Source organism: Mytilus californianus, unplaced genomic scaffold (assembly GCF_021869535.1).
Source record: "Mytilus californianus isolate M0D057914Y unplaced genomic scaffold, xbMytCali1.0.p SCAF_4, whole genome shotgun sequence".
Taxonomy (NCBI): Eukaryota; Metazoa; Mollusca; class Bivalvia; order Mytilida; family Mytilidae; genus Mytilus; species Mytilus californianus.
The window spans coordinates 110,574,464-110,601,734 of record NW_026262690.1 but is presented as its reverse complement, the minus strand read 5'-3'; the positions used below and the strand labels follow the sequence as shown (position 1 = coordinate 110,601,734).

Genomic DNA, 27,271 nt, shown 5'->3' with positions numbered 1-27,271 from the left:
TACTTGACATAGTTCTATCACTGATAATCAGCCCCCTCTTAACTTAATTTGAATAAAACCCCACATAATTTACAGGTATAAAAGATTTAAATTCGGCATGCCGAAACAAAAAAAAAAACAGCAGCCACATACTTAACTATGTGAATTACATTTTTACTTTATTCTTCATATTGGTCTTTCGATGTTGTCCATAAAAACTTAAGTCTTATGCTGAATCTATACATTTTGCTTTGAGACCAAAATATTGTCAAAAAATTATTAAAACAGAACTTGCGTTTTCAGAATAAGAAAGGGTCTGGGAACGCCCAGAAAGCACGATTTTGCATCATTTGTTCTATAGTTTCTATGGGACTTCAGCGGCTTCAAAACCCTTCAAATTTTTTTGCCTCGCTCCGCTCGGCATAAATATATTTGGCAATACTTTAAAAGAGGCTAGTCACAGCCCAACTCTAATACCGTGTATGTATGCAATACATATACATGCAGTTTGGAATTCAGAAGATTCATTTCCGCAGAGGATGATGATTAATTCTGATTAAATGGTACATTAATGACTTGACTGTACATGTATTATTTATAATAATAAATGAATTTAAAAATTGTATGCTTTCAAATATTATTAATATAGTTATGAAAATAAATAATCAGTCCCTTGTTTTAATGAAAATGAAAAATCTTGTATCAACAGTGCAGGAAATAAATAATCTGTCCTCTTAGTTTACAAAAATAAATAACCGATCCAAAACAAATCCTCCTGGCCCCCCCCCCCCCCCCCCCCCCCCCCCCCCCCAGAATATCAAATTGTCGTCCCCTAATAAGAAATGTTGCCATTGCACGGTGGTAAGAAATGTTACCATTGCACGGTGGTAAGAAATGTTGCCAATGCACGGTGGTAAGAAATGTTACCATTGCACAGTGGTAAGAAATGTTGCTATTGTAGGTTATAAGAAATGTTGCCATTGCACGGTGGTAAGAAATGTTGCCATTGCACGGTGGTAAGAAATGTTGTTAATCATAGGTGGTTAGAAAATTTAATGTTGTTATTGGTAGGTGATAAGAAATGTTGCTATTGCATGTAGTAAGAAATGAAATTATTGCACGATGATAAGGTGATAATAAATTTGTTATTGCTAGGTGCCAATAAAATGTTGCTATAGCTAGGTGGTCAGAAATTTGGTTATTGCTAGGTGGAAATAAATGTTGTTATTGCTAGGTGGAAATAAATGTTGTTATTGCTAGGTGGTAAGAAATGTTGCCATTGCACAGTGGTAAAAAATGTTTCTATTGCACGGTGATAAGAAATGTTGCCATGGCACGGTTGTGAGAAATGTTGCCATTGCACGGTGGTAAGAAATGTTGCCATTGCACGGTAATAAGAAATGTTGCCATTGCACGGTGGTAAGAAATGTTACCATTGCACGGTGGTAAGAAATGTTACCATTGCAGGGTGGTAAGAAATGTTGCTATTGTAGGTAATAAGAAATGTTGCCATTGCACGGTGGTAAGAAATATTGCCATTGCACGGTGGTAAGAAATGTTGTTAATCATAAGTGGTTAGAAAATTTAATGTTGTTATGGGTAGGTGATAAGAAATGTTGCTATTGCATGTAGTAAGAAATGAAATTATTGCACGGTGATAAGGTGATAATAAATTTGTTATTGCTAGGTGCCAATAAAATGTTGCTACTGCTAGGTGGTAAGAACTTTGTTATTGCACTGTGGACTGGTAATAAATGTTGTTATTGCTAGGTGATATTAAATTTGCTATTGCTAGGTGGTAAGAAATGTTGCTATTGCTAGGTTGCAATATAAAATTTTGTTTTTCCTAGGTGGTTAGAAATGAAGGTATTGACAAGTGGTAAGAAATGTTGCTATAGCTAGGTGGTCAGAAATTTGGTTATTGCTAGGTGGAAATAAATGTTGTTATTGCTAGGTGGAAATAAATGTTGTTATTGCTAGGTGGTAAGAAATGTTGCTATTGATAGGAGATAAGAAATGTTGTTATAGCTAGGTGGCCAGAAGTGTTGTTATTGATAGATGGTAAGAAATGTTGCTATAGCTAGGTGGTAAGAAATGTTGTTATTGCTAGGTGGTAAGAAATGTTGTTATTGCTAGGTGGTAAAGAAATGCTGTTGTTCAGTGGTTGTTGTTTGTTGATGTGATTCATAAGTGTTTCTCATTTCTCGTTTTTTATATAGATTAGACCGTTGGTTTTCCTGTTTGAATTGTGTTACACTAGTCATTTTTGGGGCCCTTTATAGCTTGCTGTTCGTTGTGAGCCAAGGCTCCGTGTTGAAGGCCGTACTTTGACCTATAATTGTTTACTTTTTACACATTGTGACTTGGATGGAGAGTTGTCTCATTGGCACTCATACCACATCTTCTTATTTATATTGTTACTCCTATGTGGTAAGAAATTTTGTTATTGCTAGGTGGTAATAAATGTTGCTGTTACTAGATGGTAAGAAATGCTGTTATTGCTAGGTGGTAATAAATGTTGCTATTACTAGATGGTAAGAAATGTTGTTATTGCTAGGTGGTAAAGAAATGTTTTATTGCACGGTAGTAAGAATTGTTGCTATTGCATGGTGGTAGGAAACGTTGCGATTGCATGGTGGGGAGAATTGTAATTGTTAACTGGTAAAACTGTAGTTATTGCAGGGTGGTAAGAAATGTTACTATTGCAGAAGGATGAAAAATATTGCTATTACTGGGTATTAAAAAATGTTGTTCAGTACTGTAGGGTGGTAAGAAATATATTTTTTCAGGATGGTTAGAAATGTAGCTATTGAGCTTCTTATTTTATTTCACATTTCCTATTTAAAGGATAAGAATAAGTATGTTCTTTAAATATTTTTCTCATCAACTTGATATTCAGTAAGGGAGCTACCATTTGATTTTTATGAGGGGCTAGGATGAAATTTGAAAAAAAAGGCAGGACAGGAGTTTTGAGTAAAAAAAAAGGCAGGATGAAACACTTTGCAATAAAAAAAGGCAGGATGAAACACTTTGCAAAAAAAAAAGGCAGGATGACAATTTATGTAAAAAAAGTCAGGATAAACTAATAAAAAAAAAGGCAGGACCGAATAGAGTGAAAAATAAAAAGGCAGGACAGAGATTACAACTAAAAAAAAAATGCAGGACAAAATTTTTCATCCTAGCCCCCCCATAAAAATCAAATGGTAGCTCCCTAAACAGGAATTTCCTTCTAGAATCCAAATAGATTATATCAGTCAATATTCAATATAGTAAACAGTATTTCTAAATTTGTTAACTGAAAAGTGGCACAAACAAAAACACAATTTTTCTATGAGCTTCCCATCTGTTCCAATGCCTATGAAATAGTTAGACAAATAAATGGACATTAAATGGATTCCTACATATTCCGAACCCTTTGAGACAAGGATTAAACAAAAGACATAACAACCAGGATTTTAAAGTGTTATAAAATTGTGAAAATATATGAAAGGATTTCACATGTATTATATAAATGTACAGATTGTACACATGTAAAACTCTACAAAAAATTGAATAAATATACAATGTTAGGTCAATGTCAGAAAAATATAAACTTTTTTGTATGAGGCTGAGAAAATGGGGAAGGGCGAGGTTTTACCGAGCCCTCCCCAGTTTTGTGCCGAATACAAAACAGTTTATATTTTTCTGACATTGACCTTATATTGTTTTTATACTGCAACTTAAATTAATACATTGATAGCTATTTAAATTGTAGCGCAAATTTTAAACTTATTTTTATCCCTAAATGAACCCTGATTGTGGAAAAAGTGATCCATGATGAAATTGACATTGCACAAAATAAAAGCTTTGTTACTATATTTAGGAAATAAACACAGCTAGTTGCAGTATAAATAAAAAATACCAGTTGTAATATGCAGATATGTACATGATGTTTTGTCTTAATCTGAAAATAATCTGCTGAAATGTATTCCATTAAACATGTTCAACATCCAATACAACATTGTTTCTTTGAAATTTGAAACAATGTTCCCTTGTTTTTAAATAAGTAAATTTAGGTGTATAGGTTTGATAAAATTTTTGGCCTTTTGAATGAAAAAAACACAGGAAGAACTGACCATGCCTCTGTTGTAAAGTTATAACTTGACAAAATATTTCTAAAACACATTTCATATAAATAAGTATATTTTGTGTACAAACATAGACATATAAAAAAAATTCATTTGAAAGAGATAGACAATCGGAGTACATAATTAATATAAATATTACTCACAGAATAGAAATTGTTCGTTAGGAAATGACCTTTTTAATGTATCTGTATGTTTTAGATGTTAGCCAATAAAGAACATTTTATTCAAGTTTTGTGCTTTTATTTCCTGGTCTGATTCAATATCAAACAGTGAATTATCTTTAGTATATGTTAGTATGTACTCGACATAAGTTTCTTTTTACGTAATTGCCTCTTGTGTATAATCTGACTACTTCCTGACTTAGCACGACTTACATTATAAAGGCTTATGATTAAAAATTTCTCTTCTGACATATTTATTTTCAATTGTTTCAATATTTATGTGCTTTTTCTTAAATTGTTTCCTGTTATTTGAACTGATACACTCTCAGAAAATTTTAAAAAGTTCATATTTCAATATAGTTACTTGAAGACTAAGTTAACCGCCTCTGTGATCTTGTGTTCGCATTAAGAGAAGGAGGTCATGAGTTTGAACCCCTGCAAGGTCAATGCAAAGACTAAAATTGGTAATTGCTTCTTCTCTGCTAAGCATGCGACATTAAAGAGAAATAAAGACTGGTAGGCTTGGAGTCAGAATAGTGTGTCCAGGTATGGTAATATGTCTTCATGCAGACTGTTACCTTGTGAACTAGCACATTAAAAATACGGCTTAGCATGTCTGTCTGGTACATTAAGTAGGGTTAATATTCATTTTGCGCTTACATGTTCTATTCCTGAATATTCATTATATTTGCCACTGGACGTTAAACAGGCATCAATCAATAAACTAAATAAAGGAACTTTAACAATTTAGGGAAGTATTAATTCCTGGCCGAGAAGGCACGTAATTAAATTGATTTATAAATGCTTAATATATGTTATATTTTATCATACTCTGCTGTATATGGGTATACTTACTTATATGATTATTTGACTGATTGTTTAAATGTATTATATATATTTCACTGATGTAATTGAATATTTGTAATATCTATATTCTATAAGTTGTATTGCTTACGAATAAAAGATTATTATTTTTAAATTAACAATGATCTCATTAAAAATTATTTGAAAGGTGAGAAATCCTACTCTATTGACCCTTCTTACATTATCTTGTAAAGAAGTGATTTTTAGGTCTCTTTGAAAATTTAAAGTAAGTATCAAGACGAATAATAGACAGACACTGTCCATTTGATATTCTACCATTTCTATTTCCAATATCAATTTCTTCAATTTGCTATGACTGATGTATTCTCTCTTTCCTATATTTGGATTGAAACAATATATTCTGGAATGTAATGAAAAAACTAATTTCAAAAACAGCCTTTTTATTTCAAAAGGAATGAAATTAATAAATATTTTATAGAAACATAAATAATATTAAACAACCATTTATAATATGCTTAAACAATTCAATAGAAAAAGTACATGAAGTTAAATGATAGGGGCGGATCCAGGATTTTAAGTTAGGGGTGGCGCAAACTTTAAATTTCGAAAAAAAATTTGAGGTAAAATTATTGAAATATTCTTCTAGAGTGTAGAGACAACCCATGCTTTGCAAATATTAGGGGGGCCCCCGCACGCCACGCCCCTGCCTGAATTCGCCCCTGAATGAGATGCGATGCTATTAGTATATATCATTTGTTCAATATCTAAACAATCTACAAAGATGGTTGGAAATTATTTATACAGAGTAATATTCAAGACTAAATATATAATTCCTTAATGCAGATACTGAGTGATAAATTTCAAAACTTTCAGTTCAGAGGGACAAACAGATTTAAATAAAACAGGACGGAGGTCAATGCAGTAACCCATCAACTCTACCAGACATGGTATGAATAACCGTGTACAAAAACAATCTTCTGTAAACAATTTTACTATAGATCAATATCACAATAAAAGCCATAATCTTATAACCTATTTCTTGGGAATGGTTTTGTTTTGTTGTGATGTTTTTTTTTTTCCAAAAAAAAAAAAAACTTCAAAAAAGTTATTTTCAACTAAATCAAATAAGAATCTCTTTTTTAAAGAATTTTGTTCAATTGTATTAATCATTGTTTCCATTGCTTTTAGATATGTTAACTACAAAGTGAATTGGGGGAAAAAAACAAGCATACATACATTCATAGACGACTTATGAAAAATAGTAGTCAAAAATCAATTATTGTTATGAATGTACAACATGAAATAAGTTGCCAAGTAAAAAAAATCAATTATTCTATGAAACAGAATTAGCTGCAATAACTTTTACTATGACATTATATAAAAATAAAATTAATGAGAAGAATCTGATGCATAATGATAGCAAATTTGATGATATATAATAAAGATCCCACTAACGCATACCATGGTATAGTATACATGTATACAATTACAGTTAATTATCTTGAAATAGCCTCATTATATAAAATCAATGTTCTAATACCATGACCAACTACTGTAGAACTCGTCTGATATATGTGTAAATAATATTTTGATTTCTGAGTCAGAATGAAAATATTAAAACAATAAAACAAGGACATCACTGGGAGAAAAAGTCATTTTAAATGTGTTATTTGTCAAAGTTTGAGTCAGATGGGTTTGAAATTTGTCTTTCATAGATAGATCCCTAACTTTCCAAAATTTATTTTGATTATTTCATTATAAGTCAAGCAATTTGCATGTCTTTAAAAGTCGATCAAACTTATTAAGAGGTCCATATAAGACATCAATACTTTTTACTGAATTTAACTTCTTTTATTGGACTAAACAGTGTTTTTTACTAAACAGAACTGTTGTTTTAACTGGACATTATTAGGGTAATAATTCACTAAGATGCATTGAATCATGGATATTTTCCTCACACACAGCTATAACTTTTCTAATGTTTTCTTTTTTTTTCAGAGAACAGCAAAATTAGTTCAAAAGAAAAATAATCACTTAATCTACATTTTTTCCTTTTCGTCTCATTTTGAAAAACATCTTACACAACTTTTGTAAACATCAATATGAAGAACAACGAAAAAAAAACATTTCTTTACAATATTACTACAGTATCGAATCTTTCAAGAAATATTGCAATGGAGTGGACTCCCAAAATTTGTAGCATGAACCTCAATTTGACAAAGCAGTTTTTTGAAGTTTTTTTTATTGTGAAAGTATGTTTATTTGTTGGATAGCAAATTTTATAAAGTCCAGGTTACTGCAAATTTTTTTTGCATTCTATTTAATTTTGATTTTCCATTGATTAGTAATTAACAATTTCAAGTACCAACAAAATCAAAACTTTCCAAGTAACCATGAAAATTTACACCAACAAATAAAAGCTTTTTCATAGTACATTAACATGTAGCTGAGACATTGGTCTTATTAAATTAATAAATTAAAAAAAAACACACACACACGCACACACAATTAACTGGTCCATAGTTCCAAACCAAACAAATGCTAGACTTTAACTAATGTCCTTTGGATTTACTGATAAAGAAAGATTCAAACTTAGTTTTGTCATAACAAACAGCTATCATAGCTTTAATTGCAATGTTTGTTTCAAAAGATTCAGCCAATTTTCCTACAACCAAATAACAAATGTTTTGAAAAAGTAACATAAAAATGACAATGCTGGTAATAATATAACAATATTTTCCACCAGATCTGATAACAAAGGTCACAAAATGTGCCTTCAGTATGTAAATATGTAATCTAACAAATAAACATCAGTATTTCTCTTCTTCTTTTTGTGTGTCTGATTGTTTTTCTGTTTTTAGAACTTCCACTTTGATATCACTTGTATCTGCATCAGATTGTTCGTTTGAAGGCATTTTGGTGTCAACTTCTACATGAGATAATTTTTCTTCCTCAATTCTTTGCCTTCTTTTTTCTTCTTGCTTCTTTTCTCTTTCCTCCTGAGAAAATAAGTAATGTTAAATCACTTTTCAATTCTTCTACATTGAGTCTTCAAACACAATAATTTCACTAATTTCAACCATTAATATCTGCTTACTATTAATATCCAATATTTTTATAACACTTTTTAAGAACCTCTCCAAGTAAAAGAGTAAATTATTCTTCTACATTGAGTCTTCAAACACAATTATTTCACTAATTTCAACCACTAATATCTGCTTATTATTAATATATAAACAGCTTTAATAATTCATCTTTTAATATTTCTTTCATTCAGAATACTATTTGGGAGGTGTGGGGTTTATTCAAAGAACAAAATCCGACCATTTGAAATAAAATATAAGTACAGTAAGAGTTATCTCTCTTTCCTTACCTCTTCTTTCAGACTATAGTATTCATCTATTGCATATTGATATTTTGGTGTAAAAGTACAGTAAGAGTTATCTCTCTTTCCTTACCTCTTCTTTCAGTCTATAGTATTCATCTATTGCATATTGATATTTTGGAGAAGTAATACCAAAGAACCAGGCAAGATGTTCTCCACATGTGTCAGCCACTATAAGTAAATTAAATGATATTAATGCACAATAAGTAAATTCCTCTGTTTATATTATAGTAACATATTTTTAAAACTTATGGTTTGAAGGTGATCCCTTATTTGAATGAAAATGAAAACTCCCTGATTCAAAAGTATTCCTAAACGTTAAACCTGTTTAGATCGTCTTTCCTCAATTTCATTCATAATACAAAATACAGGAAACGATTTGCAACTATGCACAGACAATTAAAGAAACAACAGTACACAAAACACAACATAGAAAACTAAAGACTGAGCAACACGAACCCCACCAAAAACTGGGGTGTGATATCAGGTTCTCTTGAAGGGTAAGCAGATCATGCTCCACATGTGGCACCTGTTGTGTTGCTCATGTTAGTACAACACATATCCAGTAAAAGTCAATATGACAGCAATCCAACATAGAAAACATCTAGAATTCAAAATTACATATATGGTATAACACCCTTTTCTATGATAGACAAGCGTCTGCATGTTATGTCTAAATAACCCAAAGTGTTGAACTGTAGTGGATAAATTTACCAGATACTGTCATACCAATTTTAACCCAAAATAGTTCCTACTCAAAGCTGAGAAAAATCATACATCCATATCACTCTATTTACATTGTAGTTGTTATTAGATTAATAATTTTTTTCACTATTTCAAAATACTTTGAATGAAAAAAGATGTGGTCATGAAACTTGAATATTTCCCTACAATAGATTCCATTTCAAGGGGACATTACTGTGAAAAGTACTTAAAAACAAAGTAAATATTACCTGATAGAGCTTTCTTTGATACAGTCACAACATGGTACCACACCCATGGCATCCATGTTAATGTTTTCTGTAAAATTAAATAAATAGATATTAGTCTTTAGTCTCACATTTTGCACCACATAAAATCATAAAATTGGAAGGTCTAAGGTCTAGAAGGAAGGAACATACATGTCCATGCAACAAACATGTTCATGTTATGCCTAAACAACATGAAATTCAACACCAATTCTTAAAACATTTAAACCATTGGATATAAAGAAAAAAAAAGTGAACAAAGGGGAGTAACTCTAATATGTTAATTGCTGACAAACAGGCAGTAGACATTTACTTTACAATCCATTCAAATAAAATATTTATTTAATCATATGTGAATTTGCATTAGGAAATAATATATTGTATCACAGAAATCACATGTAAAGCTCTTATCTAGAGTCATACAATAATGTATAATCTTCAAAGGAAGATATGTGTCGCCACCAAAAATACCTACATGTAAATCAATGTTTCAGTTGGGAAGACCAAAAAAGTCACTCCAATAAAAAAATAAAAAAGAAGGTCAACAAATTCATGTCCTATAGAAAAATCTTAGCAAGTGGATAATGATGCTGGATGGAAGAAGTGATCCCTTTGTGTTGCTGCAGCTGGAAACCATTAGGCCACACAATCAAGGGCTCAGCACACTTTTAAGTTTGTTTTTTTTTAATAAAAGGAGATTGTGGGGTATACATCATAAGACAGCAACCATTGACACAAATAATACCAGAAATTAAACCTGGAGGTCAACGTCTGTCTTCATAAATAGACAAGTGTATATATAGTAAAGTACAGTGATGCCCCTGATGCCTTTGGAATGGGGTAAATATATTTTGACTGCATATGTTTATTAGATTGTTACTGAGAATGGATCTGACATCAGGCCCCTATAGAATGCTTTTGAAGATTTGGTGAATCCACACAGGCATTTTTAGATTAAACATATTGGACAACCCACTGCTTGTCGAGGATTTTAAACCTACAGGATCAACCATTGGTTGTGGAGGATTTTCATCTTCTTCATCTGTAGAATATTCTTCTAATATACCATCACTAAAGTGTAAAATTCTTCTTGGCTGTTTCTTCTTTTTCTTCTGTCCTTCTTGCAGTGAAATATCCGTAAATTCTGTACACTAAAAACACAAAATTAAATGAAAAGTTACAGTACTTAAATTTAAAATCAAAAATTGAAAACAACACTTTATAAATGTTATGCTTCCAAAGTACTTTCATAAGACTCAAAGCCAAGTATTTGAACGCAAGGATGTATAAGTACAGAAAAATCAATCAATATCATTTTCCACCAAAGTTTTTTGTGATGAATATCCATGTCTTTTCTAGTCTGAGTGTTGCTGGATTGCTGTCTCATAAAGGTATATCCTATATATATTTTTTAATTCAAACTTGTTTGTTCTAAAACTGTTGTTGGTGCTGTGATCCAGCCTATCTACATTGTGTAGAATTATGAATATCATAACATGTAAACTCTTACATGTACATTAAACATGATACTCAAATGTGTGGTCTTTTGTTTATTCAAATCTGTTTCCTTTTCATAAAGTAGACTTTCAGTAATGTGATGTAACCAAGGACAGGCACATATAGAATCCCTTATCTTGGACCATTGTAACAACACAAGATTATAACAAATTGTAAAAATCAGCAGGAAAGGTCCTGATTCTTCAGATCGGCACAAAGTACACAATTCATCTAATAAAAACCCAAAAAATGATACTAAAGGCTCTAAAGAGCCTGTGTCGCTCACCTTGGTCTATGTGCATATTAAACAAAGGACACAGATGGATTCATGACAAAATTGTGTTTTGGTGATGGTGATGTGTTTGTAGATCTTACTTTACTGAACATTCTTGCTGCTTACAATTATCTCTATCTATAATGATCTTGGCCCAGTAGTTACAGTGGAAAATATTTTGTTAAAATTTACAAAAATTTACAAAATTTATGAAAATTGTAAAAAATTGACTATAAAGGGCAATAACTTCTTAAGGGGTCAATTGACAATTTTGGTCATGTTGACTTATTTGTAGATCTTACTTTGCTGTACATTATTGCTGTTTACAGTTTATCTCTATCTATAATAATATTCAAGATAATAACCAAAAGCTGCAATTTTTTTTTAAAATTACCAATTCAGGGGCAGCAACCCAACAACATGTTGCTTGATTGGTCTGAAAATTTAAAGCAGGTAGATCTTGACCTAATGATCATTTTATCCTCGTCAGATTTGCTCTAAATGCTTTGGTTTCAGAGATATGAGCCAAAAACTGCATTTTACCCTATGTACTATTTTTTAGCCATGTCGGCCATCTTGGTTCGCAGGCAGGGTCATCGGACACATTTTTTAAACTAGATACCCTAATGATGATTGTGGACAAGTTTGGTTAAATTTGTCTCAGCAGTTTCAGAGGAGAAGATTTTTGTAAAAGATTACAAAAATTTACGAAAAATGGTTAAAAATTGACTATAAAGGACAATAACTCCTTTAGGGGTCAACTGACCATTTTGGTCAAGTTGACTTATTTGTAGATCTTACTTTGCTGAACATTATTCCTGTTTACAGTTTATCTCTATCTATAATAATATTCAAGATGATAACCAAAAACGGCAAAATTTCCTTAAAATTACCAATTCAGGGGCAGCAACCCAACAACGGGTTGTCCGATTCATCTGAAAATTTCAGGGCAGATAGATCTTGACCAGATTAACAATTTTACCCAATGTCAGATTTGCTCTAAATGCTTTGGTGTCAGAGATATAAGCCAAAATCTACATTTTACCCCTATGTTCTATTTTTAGCCATGGCGGCCATCTTGGTTGGTTGGCCGGGTCACCGGACACATTTTTTAAACTAGATACCCCAATGATGATTGTGGCCAAGTAGTTTCAGAGGAGAAGATTTTTGTAAAAGTTAACGGACGACAGACGACGAACGCCAAGTGATGAGAAAAGCTCACTTGGCCCTTTGGGCCAGGTGAGCTAAAAAAAGGCACAAATCTTTTTTACTGTTTGGCTTTCAAGACTTCTTTACATATAAGATGACCCCCAAAAAGAATATATGACTAATGTCTCTGTATTGAGAGAAACAATTTTTAATATTCTGACTGTGTTTACTCTTATACTATTTCTTTGATTTAAAAATATTTAAAACAAGACTTGAAAATAAAGTTAACTAATAACTGAAACAATTTTTTTTACTTTCTTTTTCATGTTGACAATCTATCTATATTGTTTCATTGTCTATTTATACTTTATGTTCCACTTTCACTTGCAATACCAGGGTCACTCTATGACGTTGTATTTAGACAACCCAATTATCTACTTAAGATTTTCTACTTCTACTCATATATTTATCCTGATGACACTAGGCACTGAAACATGTCGATCAAAAAATTTACTGCAGCAATCACTAAAGTGTTGAATTGTCGTGTAAATTGTGTTATAAGACTTTCTACATTCTATGTGTTTTATCGTATTGACCCTGCATACCAGAGATATCCACTTCAGGGATTCTACTGTACTACAGATTCACCAGGCCTTGGTTCACTTTTTGTTTATAATGAAATAAAAAAAGTGTAAGTTTTTTACAATTTCCCATGATGTCCATTGTTTTCCCTCTTCTCCCGGTTCCCTCGGTCTCTTTCTTTGGTTTTCACCCCTTATTCCCAGGTTCCCTCTATGAATGTCAAACCCCTTTATGTACAAACATTGTGTACATCATGTACAATGTAGTTCAACACACATTCACTTCTTGAACGCCTATTGCCTTAACCTTTTAACGGATGTCCATTTAACTTGAATATAAAAGTCGTATTGATGTCTCAGTTGACGAAAGCAATATTTCTTCGATTTGATAATTCTGACATCAACACACAGGACAGTGCGTGATTTGCAGAAAAGGACACAGATTTGAGACAAGAAAGAGGTCTATGACCCAATCTGGAAAAGACACAGATCTAAAGAAAGGATACAGATTTGAGGCTAGACATGCATGTATATTGTGTATTTAAATTCTATTTATCTATGGAAATCAATGTTCTTTTTCCTTATACATGTACAGTCGTGTCCGGTAATTCCCCTCGTCCAGTAAACCCGCCCACTCCCATTTACTTCCTTTATTGTCTTTTCCGTGAATATTTCGTCTGCTATTTTATATTTTATTTCATAGGAACTGTACTTATCATCACTGCATGTCAAATTTTAAAGAAAAATCCTTTATTACGAAAAAAATATCTAGTGATATATATAATATAGTTCCTAAAGCTAGCAATAATCATATTATTGCTTACAAAACTCATTTCTGACTTGAAATTATTTTTTTTTCGATTGTCTGGAATCCATTTATAAGTGGTCTTTAATTAAATAGATCACCTTTTCCTTTCATAAATATGTGATAAACTGGCCTTCCATACATATTAACTGCGCAAGGATGGATTCACCAGACAAACACATTTCCGATAAAAACAGAAATGACCCACTTGTTTTGTTGATTCTGAAATTTATTTCTAATATTTTTGGGGAAATGAGATGAACTACTCAAAATTGATTTGTCAGTGAATCGATTTACATTAAATTTGATACAATTTGTATTTAATTAAGCAGAAATACATATGATCAAAGCCTTATGAAGGCGGATTTACCGGCATCGTATGCTCTATAGATGCCCCTGGTGGGCCCTTAAGGCTTAATCAGTTAATTGGTAATATAATATGTTCTTGTTCTTGTTCTATATTTAAGGCTGTAAGCAGGGTGATTCTCATCTGGTCAATTGTCTTTGTGCCGGTCCATGTCTGTATGCTGACGCATTATGTTGATGAATTATAGTCGAATGCACGTCGCTTCGTAACCTGGTCGTTTCGTACCTGGTCGATTCGTAACTACGTTGTTTTGTAACTGAGACGTTTCGTACCTGGTGTAATTATATATGGTTATAACGTGTTAGTTTAAATTAATTAGTTTAAATGAAAAAGTTAAAGTTATTATTTAAAAATGATCAAATTGTTCATCTAATAATTGTAATATTTTTAATTTAAAACTTTCTTAAATCTTTTTAATTATTGGCTAATTTGCTAATTGGTAATTACGCTCGGTGACAGCTTTAATGGTTTTATGACAACTAATGACAGGTAATAATAAAATGCTTCGCTGGGGCGCAGCTTGATACGACCGCAGAGGTCGAAACCTGAACAGTTGGGGCAAGTATGGACACAACATTCAGGCTTGATACAGCTCTGAATTTGGATTGTTATTAAATATTTGACACAGCATAGGTTTCTGACACAGAAAGAATGTGGTCTAAGAACTTGAATTTTTTTAATTTACCTATTATGGTCCAATGTCCAAAATCAAAATACATGATTAGATTCAGCATATCAAAGAACCCCATATATTCAATTTTTGTTAAAATCAAACAAAGTTTAATTTTGGACCCCAACTTGGACAAACTTGAAAACTGGGCCCATAATCAAAAATCTAAACACATGTTTAGATTCAGCATATCAAAGAACCCCAAGAATTCAATTTTTGCTAAAATCAAACTAAGTTTAATTTTGGACCCTTTGGACCTTAATGTAGACCAATTTAAAAAACGGGACTTAAAATTAAAAATCTAAATACACGGTTAGATTTGGAATATCAAAGAACCCCAATAATTCAATTTTTGATGAAATCAAACAAAGTTTAATTTTGGACCCTTTTGACCTCAATATGAACCAATTTGATAGCGGGGCCCACAAATAAAAAATCTAAATTCATGGTTAGATTCAGCATATCAAAGAACCCCATATATTCAATTTTTGTTGAAATCAAAAAAAGTTTAATTTTGGACCCCAACTTGGACCAACTTGAAAACTGGGCCCATAATCAAAAATCTAAACACATGTTTAGATTCAGCATATCAAAGAACCCCAAGAATTCAATTTTTGTTAAAATCAAACTAAGTTTAATTTTGGACCCTTTGGACCTCAATGAAAACCAATTTAAAAAACGGGACCCAAATTAAAAATTCTAAAAACACGGTTAGATTCAGCATATCAAAGAACCCCATATATTCAATTTTTGTTAAAATCAAACAAAGTTTAATTTTGGACCCCAACTTGGACAAACTTGAAAACTGGGCCCATAATCAAAAATCTAAACACATGTTTAGATTCAGCATATCAAAGAACCCCAAGAATTCAATTTTTGCTAAAATCAAACTAAGTTTAATTTTGGACCCTTTGGACCTTAATGTAGACCAATTTAAAAAACGGGACTTAAAATTAAAAATCTAAATACACGGTTAGATTTGGAATATCAAAGAACCCCAATAATTCAATTTTTGATGAAATCAAACAAAGTTTAATTTTGGACCCTTTTGACCTCAATATGAACCAATTTGATAGCGGGGCCCACAAATAAAAAATCTAAATTCATGGTTAGATTCAGCATATCAAAGAACCCCATATATTCAATTTTTGTTGAAATCAAAAAAAGTTTGATTTTGGACCCCAACTTGGACCAACTTGAAAACTGGGCCCATAATCAAAAATCTAAACACATGTTTAGATTCAGCATATCAAAGAACCCCAAGAATTCAATTTTTGTTAAAATCAAACTAAGTTTAATTTTGGACCCTTTGGACCTCAATGAGGACCAATTTAAAAAACGGAACCCAAATTAAAAATCTAAAAACACGGTTAGATTTGGCATATCAAAGAACCCCAATAATTCAATTTTCGATGAAATCAAACAAAGTTTAATTTTGGACCCTTTTGACCTCAATATGAACCAATTTGATAGCGGGGCCTACAAATAAAAAATCTAAATACATGGTTAGATTCAGCATATCAAAGAACCTCATATATTCAATTTTTGTTGAAATCAAACAAAGTTTAATTTTGGACCCCAATTTGGACCAACTTGAAAACTGGGCCCATAATCAAAAATCTAAATACATGTTTAGATTCAGCATATCAAAGAACCCCATATATTCAATTTTTGTTGAAATCAAACAAAGTTTAAATACTGGACCCTATCTTAGACCAACTTGAAAACTGGGCCCATAATCAAAAATCTAAACACATGTTTAGATTCAGCAAATCAAAGAACCCCAAGAATTCAATTTTTGTCAAAATCAAACTTAGTTTAATTTTGGACCCTTTGGACCTCAATGTAGACCAATTTAAAAAACAGGACCCAAAATTAAAAATCTAAATACACGGTTAGATTTGGAATATCAAAGAACCCCAATAATTCAATTTTAGATGAAATCAAACAAAGTTTAATTTTGGACCCTTTTGACCTCAATATGAACCAATTAGATAACGGTGTCCACAAATAAAAAATCTAAATACATGGTTAGATTCAGCATATCAAAGAACCCCATATATTCAATTTTTGTTGAAATCAAACAAAGTTTAATTTTGGACCCCAATTTGGACCAACTTGAAAACTGGGCCAAAAATCAAAAATCTAAATACATGTTTAGATTCAGCATATCAAAGAACCTCATATATTCAATTTTTGCTAAAATCAAACAAAGTTTAATTTTGGACCCTTTGGACATTAATGTAGACCAATTTGAAAACTGGACCCAAAATTAAAAATCTAAATACACTGTTAGATTCGGCATAACAAATAAATAAATGTGATCAAAGATTTTACAAATCTAATGCGCCATGCTGTGCAATTAAAGATTACTTCTTGAAATTTTTCAATATTTGAAATTTGAAAAAAAAATAATATTTGAAGAATAATTTTTTTTAATTTCTGAAATCTGAAATGAGAAAAAATTGGCCCCCCACAATTTCTTTTTATCCCCCCCCCCCCTTTTTCCCCCAAAAAAATTCTTTCCCTCAAGATATGGTCATAATCTCAATTCAAATTTCCAATGGAGTTGGCAACCATAATTACCCATTTAAATTTACCATAGTGCTAACTTAATCTATTTTATAATAGAATTAATAAAAATATAGTGTCAAGTCTTTCATATGGATTTTTTTGTAAAAAAAAAAGATGAAAACATTTGCAGATATTTTTACTGGTCTTCCTTTATAAATATGCATTTCCTTAAACATAATTTAAAAGCAGTGTAAGGGAAGTAACCAAAACATTGTATTTGGATTACCTCCCTTACACTGTTTTAGATTATCTTTATTGTTCATTAACCATTACTTTATACATAATTTAAAAGCAGTGTAAGGGAGATAATTTCAATGATGTATTTGATTTATCTCCCTTACACTGCTTTAAATTATGTTTTGTACTAAAGTATTTGTCCATTAACCAGGACAACCTTGTTTTTCCCCCTTTTTTGCCCCTAATTCCTAAACGGTTTGAGCCATAACCCCCCAAAGCAAATCCTAACCATCCCTTTGTGGTATGGAAACTTGTAGTATAATTTCAGAGAGATCCATACACCGTTCCACAGTTATTGTCTGGAAACTAGAAAATGCTCATTTTTGGCCCCTTTTTGGCCCCTAATTCCTTAACTGTTGGTACCATAACCCCCAAAATCAATACCAACCTTCCTTTTGTGGTATTTAACCTTATGGTCAAATTTCAAAAAGATCCAATCACTAAAACTAAAGTTAGAGTGCGAAAACCAATATGTATTCGGACGACGACGCCGGACGACGACGACGACGACGACGACGACGACGACGACGCCAACGTCATACCAATATACGACCACAAAATTTTTTTGCGGTCGTATAAAAAGTAATTACAGTAGATGTAAAGTGATTAAGTAGATTAATGGCACACGACCTATGGCACAGTACACGACCTGAAAAAACATAATTATTTTCTTCTTTTTTTCACTTTTACATGCAATTGCATAACCCTCCTCCTTTTTCACCCGGGCTGGGGACCGGCGTTGGGGGAGTTAAAGTTTTTTTTTTTTTAAGAACACTTTATCTTACTCTATTCTTTTTCTTTCTTTCAGATACATCACTATGTTGTCCTTTGTTTGCATGCTTATACTGGCATAAAGCCTGATTTTTCATCCGAAAAACCTAACACGCTGATACCTTTTTAGTTTACCTTCGGATACTAACTTGATCAAGAAACATGAAAGAAACAACTTATGATAGAAAAAAAAGAAGATAAATAAAGAACTAATTAAGCAACATAAAGATGAGTGGTGTCAAGTATTGGAGACATCAAAGCAAAGACTAAATACTTTGATAAAGATGTGGTACATCTAAATGATGATGGACAATTCAAATTCTTCTGTTCTATTCGCATGTGTGCAAAACTGTACTAGTAAAGTGTAAATTTATGTGCAATCAATTATTTAATAAATAAATATAGATATATATATATAAACATACATCAATATTAAAGTCTTTTTATTACTTTTTACGTAACCTACTACTCTTATTGTTATTATATATTGATATAAGGCTACAAAACGTCTCAGGTACAAAACGACCTAGTTAAGTTACGAATCGACTAGTTACGAAACGACCTGCACCCTTATAGTCATTTTGTACCCTAACCATACAGTCAGGGGTACTACTTGTACAAGTAATTTTTATTTACTTGAAGAAGTAAATATTAATATACTTATATAAGTAAATTTGTAGGATACTTATACAAGTGTATTTTATTTACTTGTATAGGTAAAAAAAAATTGGGCTTAGTAATGTCCCTTAGACATTCAGATTTTTTTACTTATACAAGTAAAAAAGTCATCCTATCTTCTTTTCTTGAATTCTTAGGACTTCTTTGCTCTAATAGAATTTTTGATTGTCTGTCCTTTGCAGATGTCATTACTGATCATTTAAGTGTAATTTCATGGACAATGAAAATCTCATTTGTCTGTTATCTTTAGAACACTGCTCATTTACAAGCCCCCAAGGGGCAATTTTTGAAGGCCTTGCGCAAATACTTAAGATCTTTGCGCAATCAGTTTCTTTGTTGAATTAATGAGATGAAACATTGAACTCTAATCAAAAATTATGAGCTAACCTGAGAAAAATTCTTAAAGGCATGTTTTTACATCTCAAAACATGAGAATTTTTGTGGGACTGTAAAAAAAATTTACTTATACAAGTAAATTTTTGAGAAAATTAAGGGGAGATTATTCAAACATTATAATTAACTTATATAAGTTTATTTTATTTACTTCTTCAATTAAATAAAGATTACTTATACAAGTAGTACCCCTGACTGCCATATCGTACCCTGACCATTTCGTTACAAAAAATGAATAAATGTTTCTAATTTTCTATCCTGAAATACATATTTTTCAAAGCATTACATTACTTTTGAATATTTTCGAGTAAAGGCAGTAATAATTACTCTACTTCAATGTATTTATATTTTATATAAACAATACTATGACAAATTATACTGGTACACAATACTTGTACATTAATTATATACGAGTATTGTTGACAATACTAGTCTACAAGTATTGTGGTCGCCAAGTTCAGTTGATCCTGCACCAATACTAAACAAATCTTGTCTCGCACCTGTGTACCAAACTCTATATTTTTTTAATAGTAGTCACGACTTGGATGCCTTGAACACAAAAAAAAAATCTTTGGGATTTGGAACAAAACAAAGTTGAATCTGCCTCAAAATATCAATTTCTTTATTCGAATCCCTATCTTCAGTATAAGAACTGCTCGTTTTTATCGATAGGGATCCGAATGATGGACAATAAGAAAGAAATTTACCACTGGACTAGATCCGTTTACTCTTTCTGTCATTTTTCCCTTTCTGTTTTCGATCAGAAAAAATTGGCAAGAAACAGTCGACAAAACGGGAACCAGTTCAAAAATATAACACCATTGTCAATTACGGTTGAACTCAGAATTTTTACGGGATATTTATTATGGTTAAATCAATCTATAAAATATGAAAAATTAATATTCCATCAGAAAAAAACACTTTATAATATAACATAAGAAGATCTTGTATGATTGCCAATTACAGAGACCAAATGACAAAGAAGTTAACAACTATAGGTCACCGTAGGGCCTTCAACAATGAGCAAAACACATACCCCATAGGGTTAAAAGGCCCCGAAATGACAAATGGAAAACAATTCAATATGTACAAATACTAAACGAAAAAACAAATATGATATATAGCAACAAACGTTATCCACTGAATTACGGGCTCCTTGACTGGCTTGGCCCGGCGACAGGCACATACAAAAATATGGCGGGTTTAAACATGTTTGCTGGCGCCAAATCCTCCACTTAACCTGGGACAGTGGTGTAACAGTACGACATAAGAACAAACTATAAAAATCAGTTGAAAAGGGTTTTACTCATCAGATTGAAACAAAGCACATAAAAACCCTAACAAAAAACAACACAAAGAACATATCTGAGAGTACTCGCAGTTATTGAAAGCTAGTTCAAAGCACAACTAATAAAACATCATGTTTCGTAGACTAAAATATCAATCAGTACACATCCAACATCCAATGGATTTAGTGTAGTGACGTCATTAACAGTCAGAGAAAAACATGACCTTATGCAATGCTAAACTATAGGTATCAAAAGATTGTAGAACCGTGAATGTACATATGTTTATAACAATAATATTTAGTTTGATTGTAATTTACTGATAACATAATATTCAAAGATCTAATTACAGTGTTGAATTGTTACCTTTTTAGAATATACATACCGTAAGTTGGTGCCAAAGGAACATCACCGTCCAAATTGAAAAAATGAATAAATTAACAATAGGGAACGAAAAATTGTCCCTTTTGTCGTATTTTTTTGTGTATAGTTTCCCGTGTAAAACTGAAACATCTAAATATAGGAAAGGATAGTTAATACCGTTTATATTTTATTTTTTAAAGTAAGTTCCTTTGGGTAAATTTCGGTAGTATATATTTAGAAAATTCTTATTAAACGAAAATATATTATCAAGATAACGGTAAGTGTTGTTGAATTTATCAATCAACTTGATGCAATTTAAACGAGTCTTTACTGAGTTAGGCCATAAACTGTGATATATAACAGTAACGAAACATTTCTTCTATTAAAGGGACGCAATTGGGGCCCATAAGAATACCTACAACTTAAACATGAACTGTTGATAATGAATTTTAATATGTTATATAATCCACTTATGAAGCAACCTTGGAAGAAAGAAACAAAAAATAGCAGACAAATTTTTGATCGACCATAACGGCATCCCAATACACTGAAAAGTAATGATATAAAAGCAACCGAAATGGCTTGAACTTGGACGGTTAAACCAAACATATATTCATTAACTTCAATCAAATATGTTCAACACCGCCGATCAAAACATATGTTATTTCAAAGTACTCGTGCATTATTCATCCCGCACACAAATGTGAATACATCATGCTGATTATGTCAGAGGAAGATGTAACATTGGAGACATCATGCCTATAATGTCAGTGAGAAGATGTAACATTAGAGACATCATGCCTATTATGCTAGGGAGAAGACATAACATTGGAGACATCATACCGATTATGTCAGATAGAAGATGTAACATTGGAAACATCATAACTATTATGTCAGACAGAAGATGTAACACTAGAGACATCATGCCTATTATGTCAGACAGAAGATGTAACACTAGAGACATCATACCTATTATGTCAGACAGAAGATGTAACATTAGAGACATCATGCCTATTATGTCAGACAGAAGATGTAACATTGAAGACATCATACCTATTATGTCAGGGAGAAGATGTAACATTGGAAACATCATAACTATTATGTCAGACAGAAGATGTAACACTAGAGACATCATGCCTATTATGTCAGACAGAAGATGTAACACTAGAGACATCATACCTATTATGTCAGACAGAAGATGTAACATTAGAGACATCATGCCTATTATGCTAGGGAGAAGATGTAACATTGAAGACATCATACCTATTATGTCAGGGAGAAGATGTAACATTGGAGACATCATACCTATTATGTCCGAGTGAAAATGTAACATTGCATGGAGACATCATGCCTAGTACGTCAGGGAGAAGATGTAACATTGGAAACATCATGCCTAGTACGTCAGGGAGAAGATGTAACATTGGAAACATCATACCTATTATGTCCGAGAGAAAATGTAACATTGCATGGACACATCATGCCTAGTACGTCAGGGAGAAGATGTAACATAGGAGACATCATACCTATTATGTCCGAGAGAAAATGTAACATTGCATGGAGACATCATGCCTAGTACGTCAGGGAGAAGATGTAACATTGGAGACATCATACCTATTATGTCCGAGAGAAAATGTAACATTGCATGGAGACATCATGCCTAGTACGTCAGGGAGAAGATGTAACATTGGAGACATCATGTCTATTATGTCCGAGAGAAAATGTAACATTGCATGGAGACATCATGCCTAGTACGTCAGGGAGAAGATGTAACATTGGAGACATCATACCTATTATGTCAAGGAGAAGATGTTACATTGGAGACACCATGTCTATTTTGTCAGGGAGAAGATGTAACATTGGGGACATCATACCTATTATGCCAGGTAGAAGATGTAACATTAGAGACATTATACCTATTATGTCAGGGAGAAGATGTAACATTAAAGATATCATGCCTAAATACCGAACTCATGGCAAAAATGACAAACGACGAAATGACAAAACACAACATAGAAAACTTAGGAAGAGCAACATAAACCCCACCAAAACTGGAGATGATAGCATGTGCTCCGGAAAGGTAGTTCTTGTTTTTTTATTGCATGGTACCTCCATGATGAATGAGATTTGGAGGGGACGTTAATTAATATGATCCTTTATTTGATGTGTAAAATCTTGCTCGCTTGTCCGGCAGTTTTAAAATCAATTGATGTTTTTTTTTATCTTTTAAGGACCCTCCCCTGAAACTCCAGTGTACCCCAATAGCTAAGTTAAATTCATCAAATTTTAATCGGTTTGAATCCCGTAAAAATATTACTTAAAGCAAGAATAGGAATTATATTAAATCTTATCCCTAAAACCAAAAATGTGTAACAGAATCCAATGACATGAAAATGTGAAACGATGAGGGGTCAACGGTGATACACAAAACTATCGCCTTGAAAATTCTTCATTGTTGTACTTTTCCCTATATGTGTCATAGAATAGAAGTTCCTAATATAACATTAGTTCCAAATTGGAGAACTATTCTGAAATTTTACTTGTACTGGAAGAAAAGTTCTGAAATGTTACTTCTACTGGAAGAAATATTACAGTATTTGTTACTGACGGAATAAAGGGTGTATAATAGGAACGGATATTATAGCATTGTTTATATAAAGGAACTTCTGTCAGGAGGAATAACTATACGTTGGCATATATGTCAGATGTGTTAACACAGAGTAACTAAGAGTAATTTCCCTTTGACTGTACAACGTCCGAAAGATTTCGGACTACATCGATTTGTGTTTGTTTCAGTAATTTGTAAGTTTTAAATGTTAACTGAATTTAGTATAATTTATTTTTCATATACGTTAGAAAATTAAAAGTAAAAAAAATAATCAATAATTATTTTTAAAAGTTTACACTGAAAAAATTTGCAGAACTGAAGATTTTCTTACAGAATTCGCCTAAGAACTGATTAAAATACTGATTAAAATATAAACAAATAAATCAGTAAAATGCAATAAAATTTCGGTTAGAAATAATTTTATTAAATAAGGTGACAACGTGACCTTATTAGGTAGCTGAATCAAAATCAGCACAAGTTTCTAACTGAAACCCTTTATCTTTGACATATTGTCTGTATATCTTCGCTATAGTCAATTTAAAGCGCATTTATCATGTCAATCTTTTCGTCTGTAAGTTAATAACATGCGTTTTGGAAATGAATCTTCTTTCCCGGTGTTTAGATTAGTTTTTTCTTTGTAATTTCTTCTAATTTTTATTTGTTTTCACTTAATTATTGTGTTTTTGTTCCTATTTATAAGATCTTAAAATAACAGTAAGATCCATAAGAATAGAGGTACAGCACGTATATCATCTACTAGTATTGTAAGATCGTATGAATAGGAGCAAGAACACATTAAATAACTAACAAAAACTAAAATATTTAAGAAATTTGAATTAACTAAAAACAAAATACCACACAAAAATAAAAATGAATCAAATAAAAAAAGAATGTCCAATGCCCCAAGTGCCTGTGAGTCAAACAGTAACGTCGGTTTCTTGTTTAACGGTTCATTTAAATTATTCTTGAAGTTATATTTCAAAGTCGACATATTTCGTTTCATAAGTAAAAGTCAATAATGACCCTGAAAAATTGCATTTACTATAATTTTAACACTTATACATAACATTTTGTACGGTGTTTTTCAAGTCAACTTATATCACTTGTTATTGTTGTGAGATCTTCGCACCATTAGAAACTTGAACCGAAAAATATGAAAATAAAGTGAGAAAATCGCAAAAAGTCGCTGTCAGATCAATAACAGAGGGCTCAGTGCACAATAAATATCCACGAACATAATTTAAGATCAGATTACATAAAACCAATTAAAAAAATTGGATAAATTCAACCACAATTTTTCATTTCGCACAATTGTATAGATATTTTAGAATAAAATAACTTCATTTTAACCATACGTATTCTTAATATACACGTACTATCTTTAGTATGCCAATGATCAACCAATGCTTAATAGATGATCTACTAAAATAGTAGATCGTGCTCTTTTTTTTAAATGCCTAAAATGAAAATATTGTGTGGCAAATCTACATTGAAATTTTAATGCAAAATCATGGCCAATTAAATTTGAAATAAAAGTGGTTCAAATGCATTTATATTTTTGTTTCTATTAAGAAACTTTACTTGTAACATTTAGCTGAAGTAAACATCAACATTAACACTGCTGTGTGTGGTTAGAGGTTGCCTACTTTTACAAAAGGTGATCAATGCTGATTGGTATATTTGTGTTGTGGCACCTACACAGTAACTTCGTCCTTGATACTAATAGCTATAACTAATGTATTGTTAATGGGGATTGCCAGTTTTCCTTCCGAAGGTCGGTGGTTCCTTGGGCATTCCATGGGCCTAAACCATTTAAAACTGATCGCCGCAAAATACTTTAGAAACCAAAAGTGCTAAACCGAAAATTGCGTCAAACACCAACAATCAATCAATCATCTTTATATTAAAATGTATTTATATGTAAACTATTCAGGGAGTAAATTTGATTAATGGAAATGTATGTATTGTTATTGCGAATTGCTAGATTTTCCAATTCAAAAATTAATGTAAGTAAATATAATTGCGAGGGTCTCAATTTATTTCCAAGAAATTACGTAGTTGGATAGGATTAAATATATTGGCCAGGCATGAAGAACATTTCAGTGGCTAGCTTATAATAGTTTTCACTTCCTCATTCAATGCAAGATGCAGTATAAGCAACCAAGAAAACATACAAATATTGAAATATTGAATTATCAAATCTCGCTCCCAAACTTTTCCCTAAATGCACGAATTTTCTGTGTATTCTATCCTTTAACAGTTTTGCACTTTTAAAGTTTGTGTTTTTCAACATAATATCGACTACATGTACATACAAATTGTCTTAACAAAGAACAGCTAAAAAAAGCTATTTTCTTGCAGATGGCGATATTTTGGGCAACTGCATGGTTGTTATAATTGGCTGTTTAATTAACAAGAAGCGTAATTGCAGTAATTTAATGATGTCAAAAACATCCTTAGCACTAAATAAAATATGTTATTTGGTTTTATGGTAAATAACAGTTGAATCACAGACATAAAATTTGATTTTCATGCATTTTTGTCATTTTCAATGGAATTTCTGGAAAACAGCGCTATTTATTATAAATCCGACATTAATATTTCAAAGTGCTTTTGATAAGTTACTATTAACATCTGTTCTAACAGATTTCCATAATTCCATACAAAATATCATTTTTCAGAAGACAGAATATGCAAAAATGCTGACTTCTTGTAAAATTAGAAGTTGTCCGTCCTTGACCTTTCGTTGTGATTTGACAGAAACTGCACCATACGAATTTTTGACGACCGGGCAAAAAAGGTAGTGCAGATGATGTGCTTTCGAATGGTATATGATTTAGCCGTATGTTAGGTGGGTGCATTAAAAATAAAATTTTATGGTTAATGTCACTCGTCTAATACGCGTATATGGTCCAAATACTCATATGGTCCGGAACATACACAATGATTCGCATTTCAATGTCAGTTATCTATTAAAGGGCAATAAATACATAACTCGAATAAAAACATACACCGTTTATCAAAATAAAAAAAGACGAGAAAAAATAATAAAAAACTATACAAAACACCACAGAAAACTCAAAATTGAGCAACCCAAGAAAGAAACAGATTCAAATGCTCCGGAAAAGTAAAGGTTTCTTGCTCCTGTTTAACGATACCCGCCGTGTAGCTCATGACAAGTTTAGATCCGGCGTAAAATATCAATCCACAAAATTCATTAAAAAATGTCGTTGATTTAAAAGCTCAATCTTTTTCTTAAATCTTAAATACTTAGTCCTGGGAATACTTGTCGTTCAATATATGTTGTCCTGAATAAACAGAGTTTGATATTCTGAATGGATTACACCGAGAATTGAAAATTACACACTTATCATGGATTGCTTCATATAGCCCACAACACTAGACAAAATATATTTATTGGTATCTAAAATAGTTCCAAGTTTAGAATTTGAGTCAAGCTGGTTGAAATTAGGAATTCAGTGGCGGATCCAGAACTTTTCATAAGGGGGGGCCCGCTGACTGACCAAAACGGGGGGGGGGGGGGGGGGGCTCCAGTCATGCTTCAGTGATTCCCTA

General features: G+C 31.9%; 1 protein-coding gene across 1 annotated transcript; it reads right to left on the bottom strand.

The window, feature by feature from the left end:
• Positions 1-5,515: 5,515 nt before the first annotated feature.
• On the bottom strand, positions 5,516-20,229 carry LOC127739132 (protein FAM177A1-like). The gene is made up of 5 exons (XM_052250719.1): positions 20,149-20,229; positions 10,447-10,596; positions 9,431-9,497; positions 8,551-8,648; positions 5,516-8,091 (listed from the first exon to the last, which is right to left on the bottom strand). The coding sequence occupies exons 1-5, from the start codon at positions 20,179-20,181 to the stop codon at positions 7,903-7,905; spliced, it is 537 nt and encodes a 178-aa protein (XP_052106679.1). The 5' UTR covers positions 20,182-20,229; the 3' UTR covers positions 5,516-7,902.
• Between the last annotated feature and the right edge of the window lie 7,042 nt (positions 20,230-27,271).

What these genes read in the sequence shown, in the direction of transcription:
- LOC127739132 (XM_052250719.1), bottom strand. Translation starts at nt 20,181, where the DNA reads ATGACAGAAAGAGTAAACGGATCTAGTCCAGTG. An exon ending in TAAACGGATCTAGTCCAGTG is followed by an intron (nt 10,597 to 20,148) that starts GTAAATTTCTTT and finishes TTGTGTTTTTAG; the next exon opens with TGTACAGAATTTACGGATAT. An exon ending in ACTATAGACTGAAAGAAGAG is followed by an intron (nt 8,092 to 8,550) that starts GTAAGGAAAGAG and finishes TTATTTTCTCAG; the next exon opens with GAGGAAAGAGAAAAGAAGCA.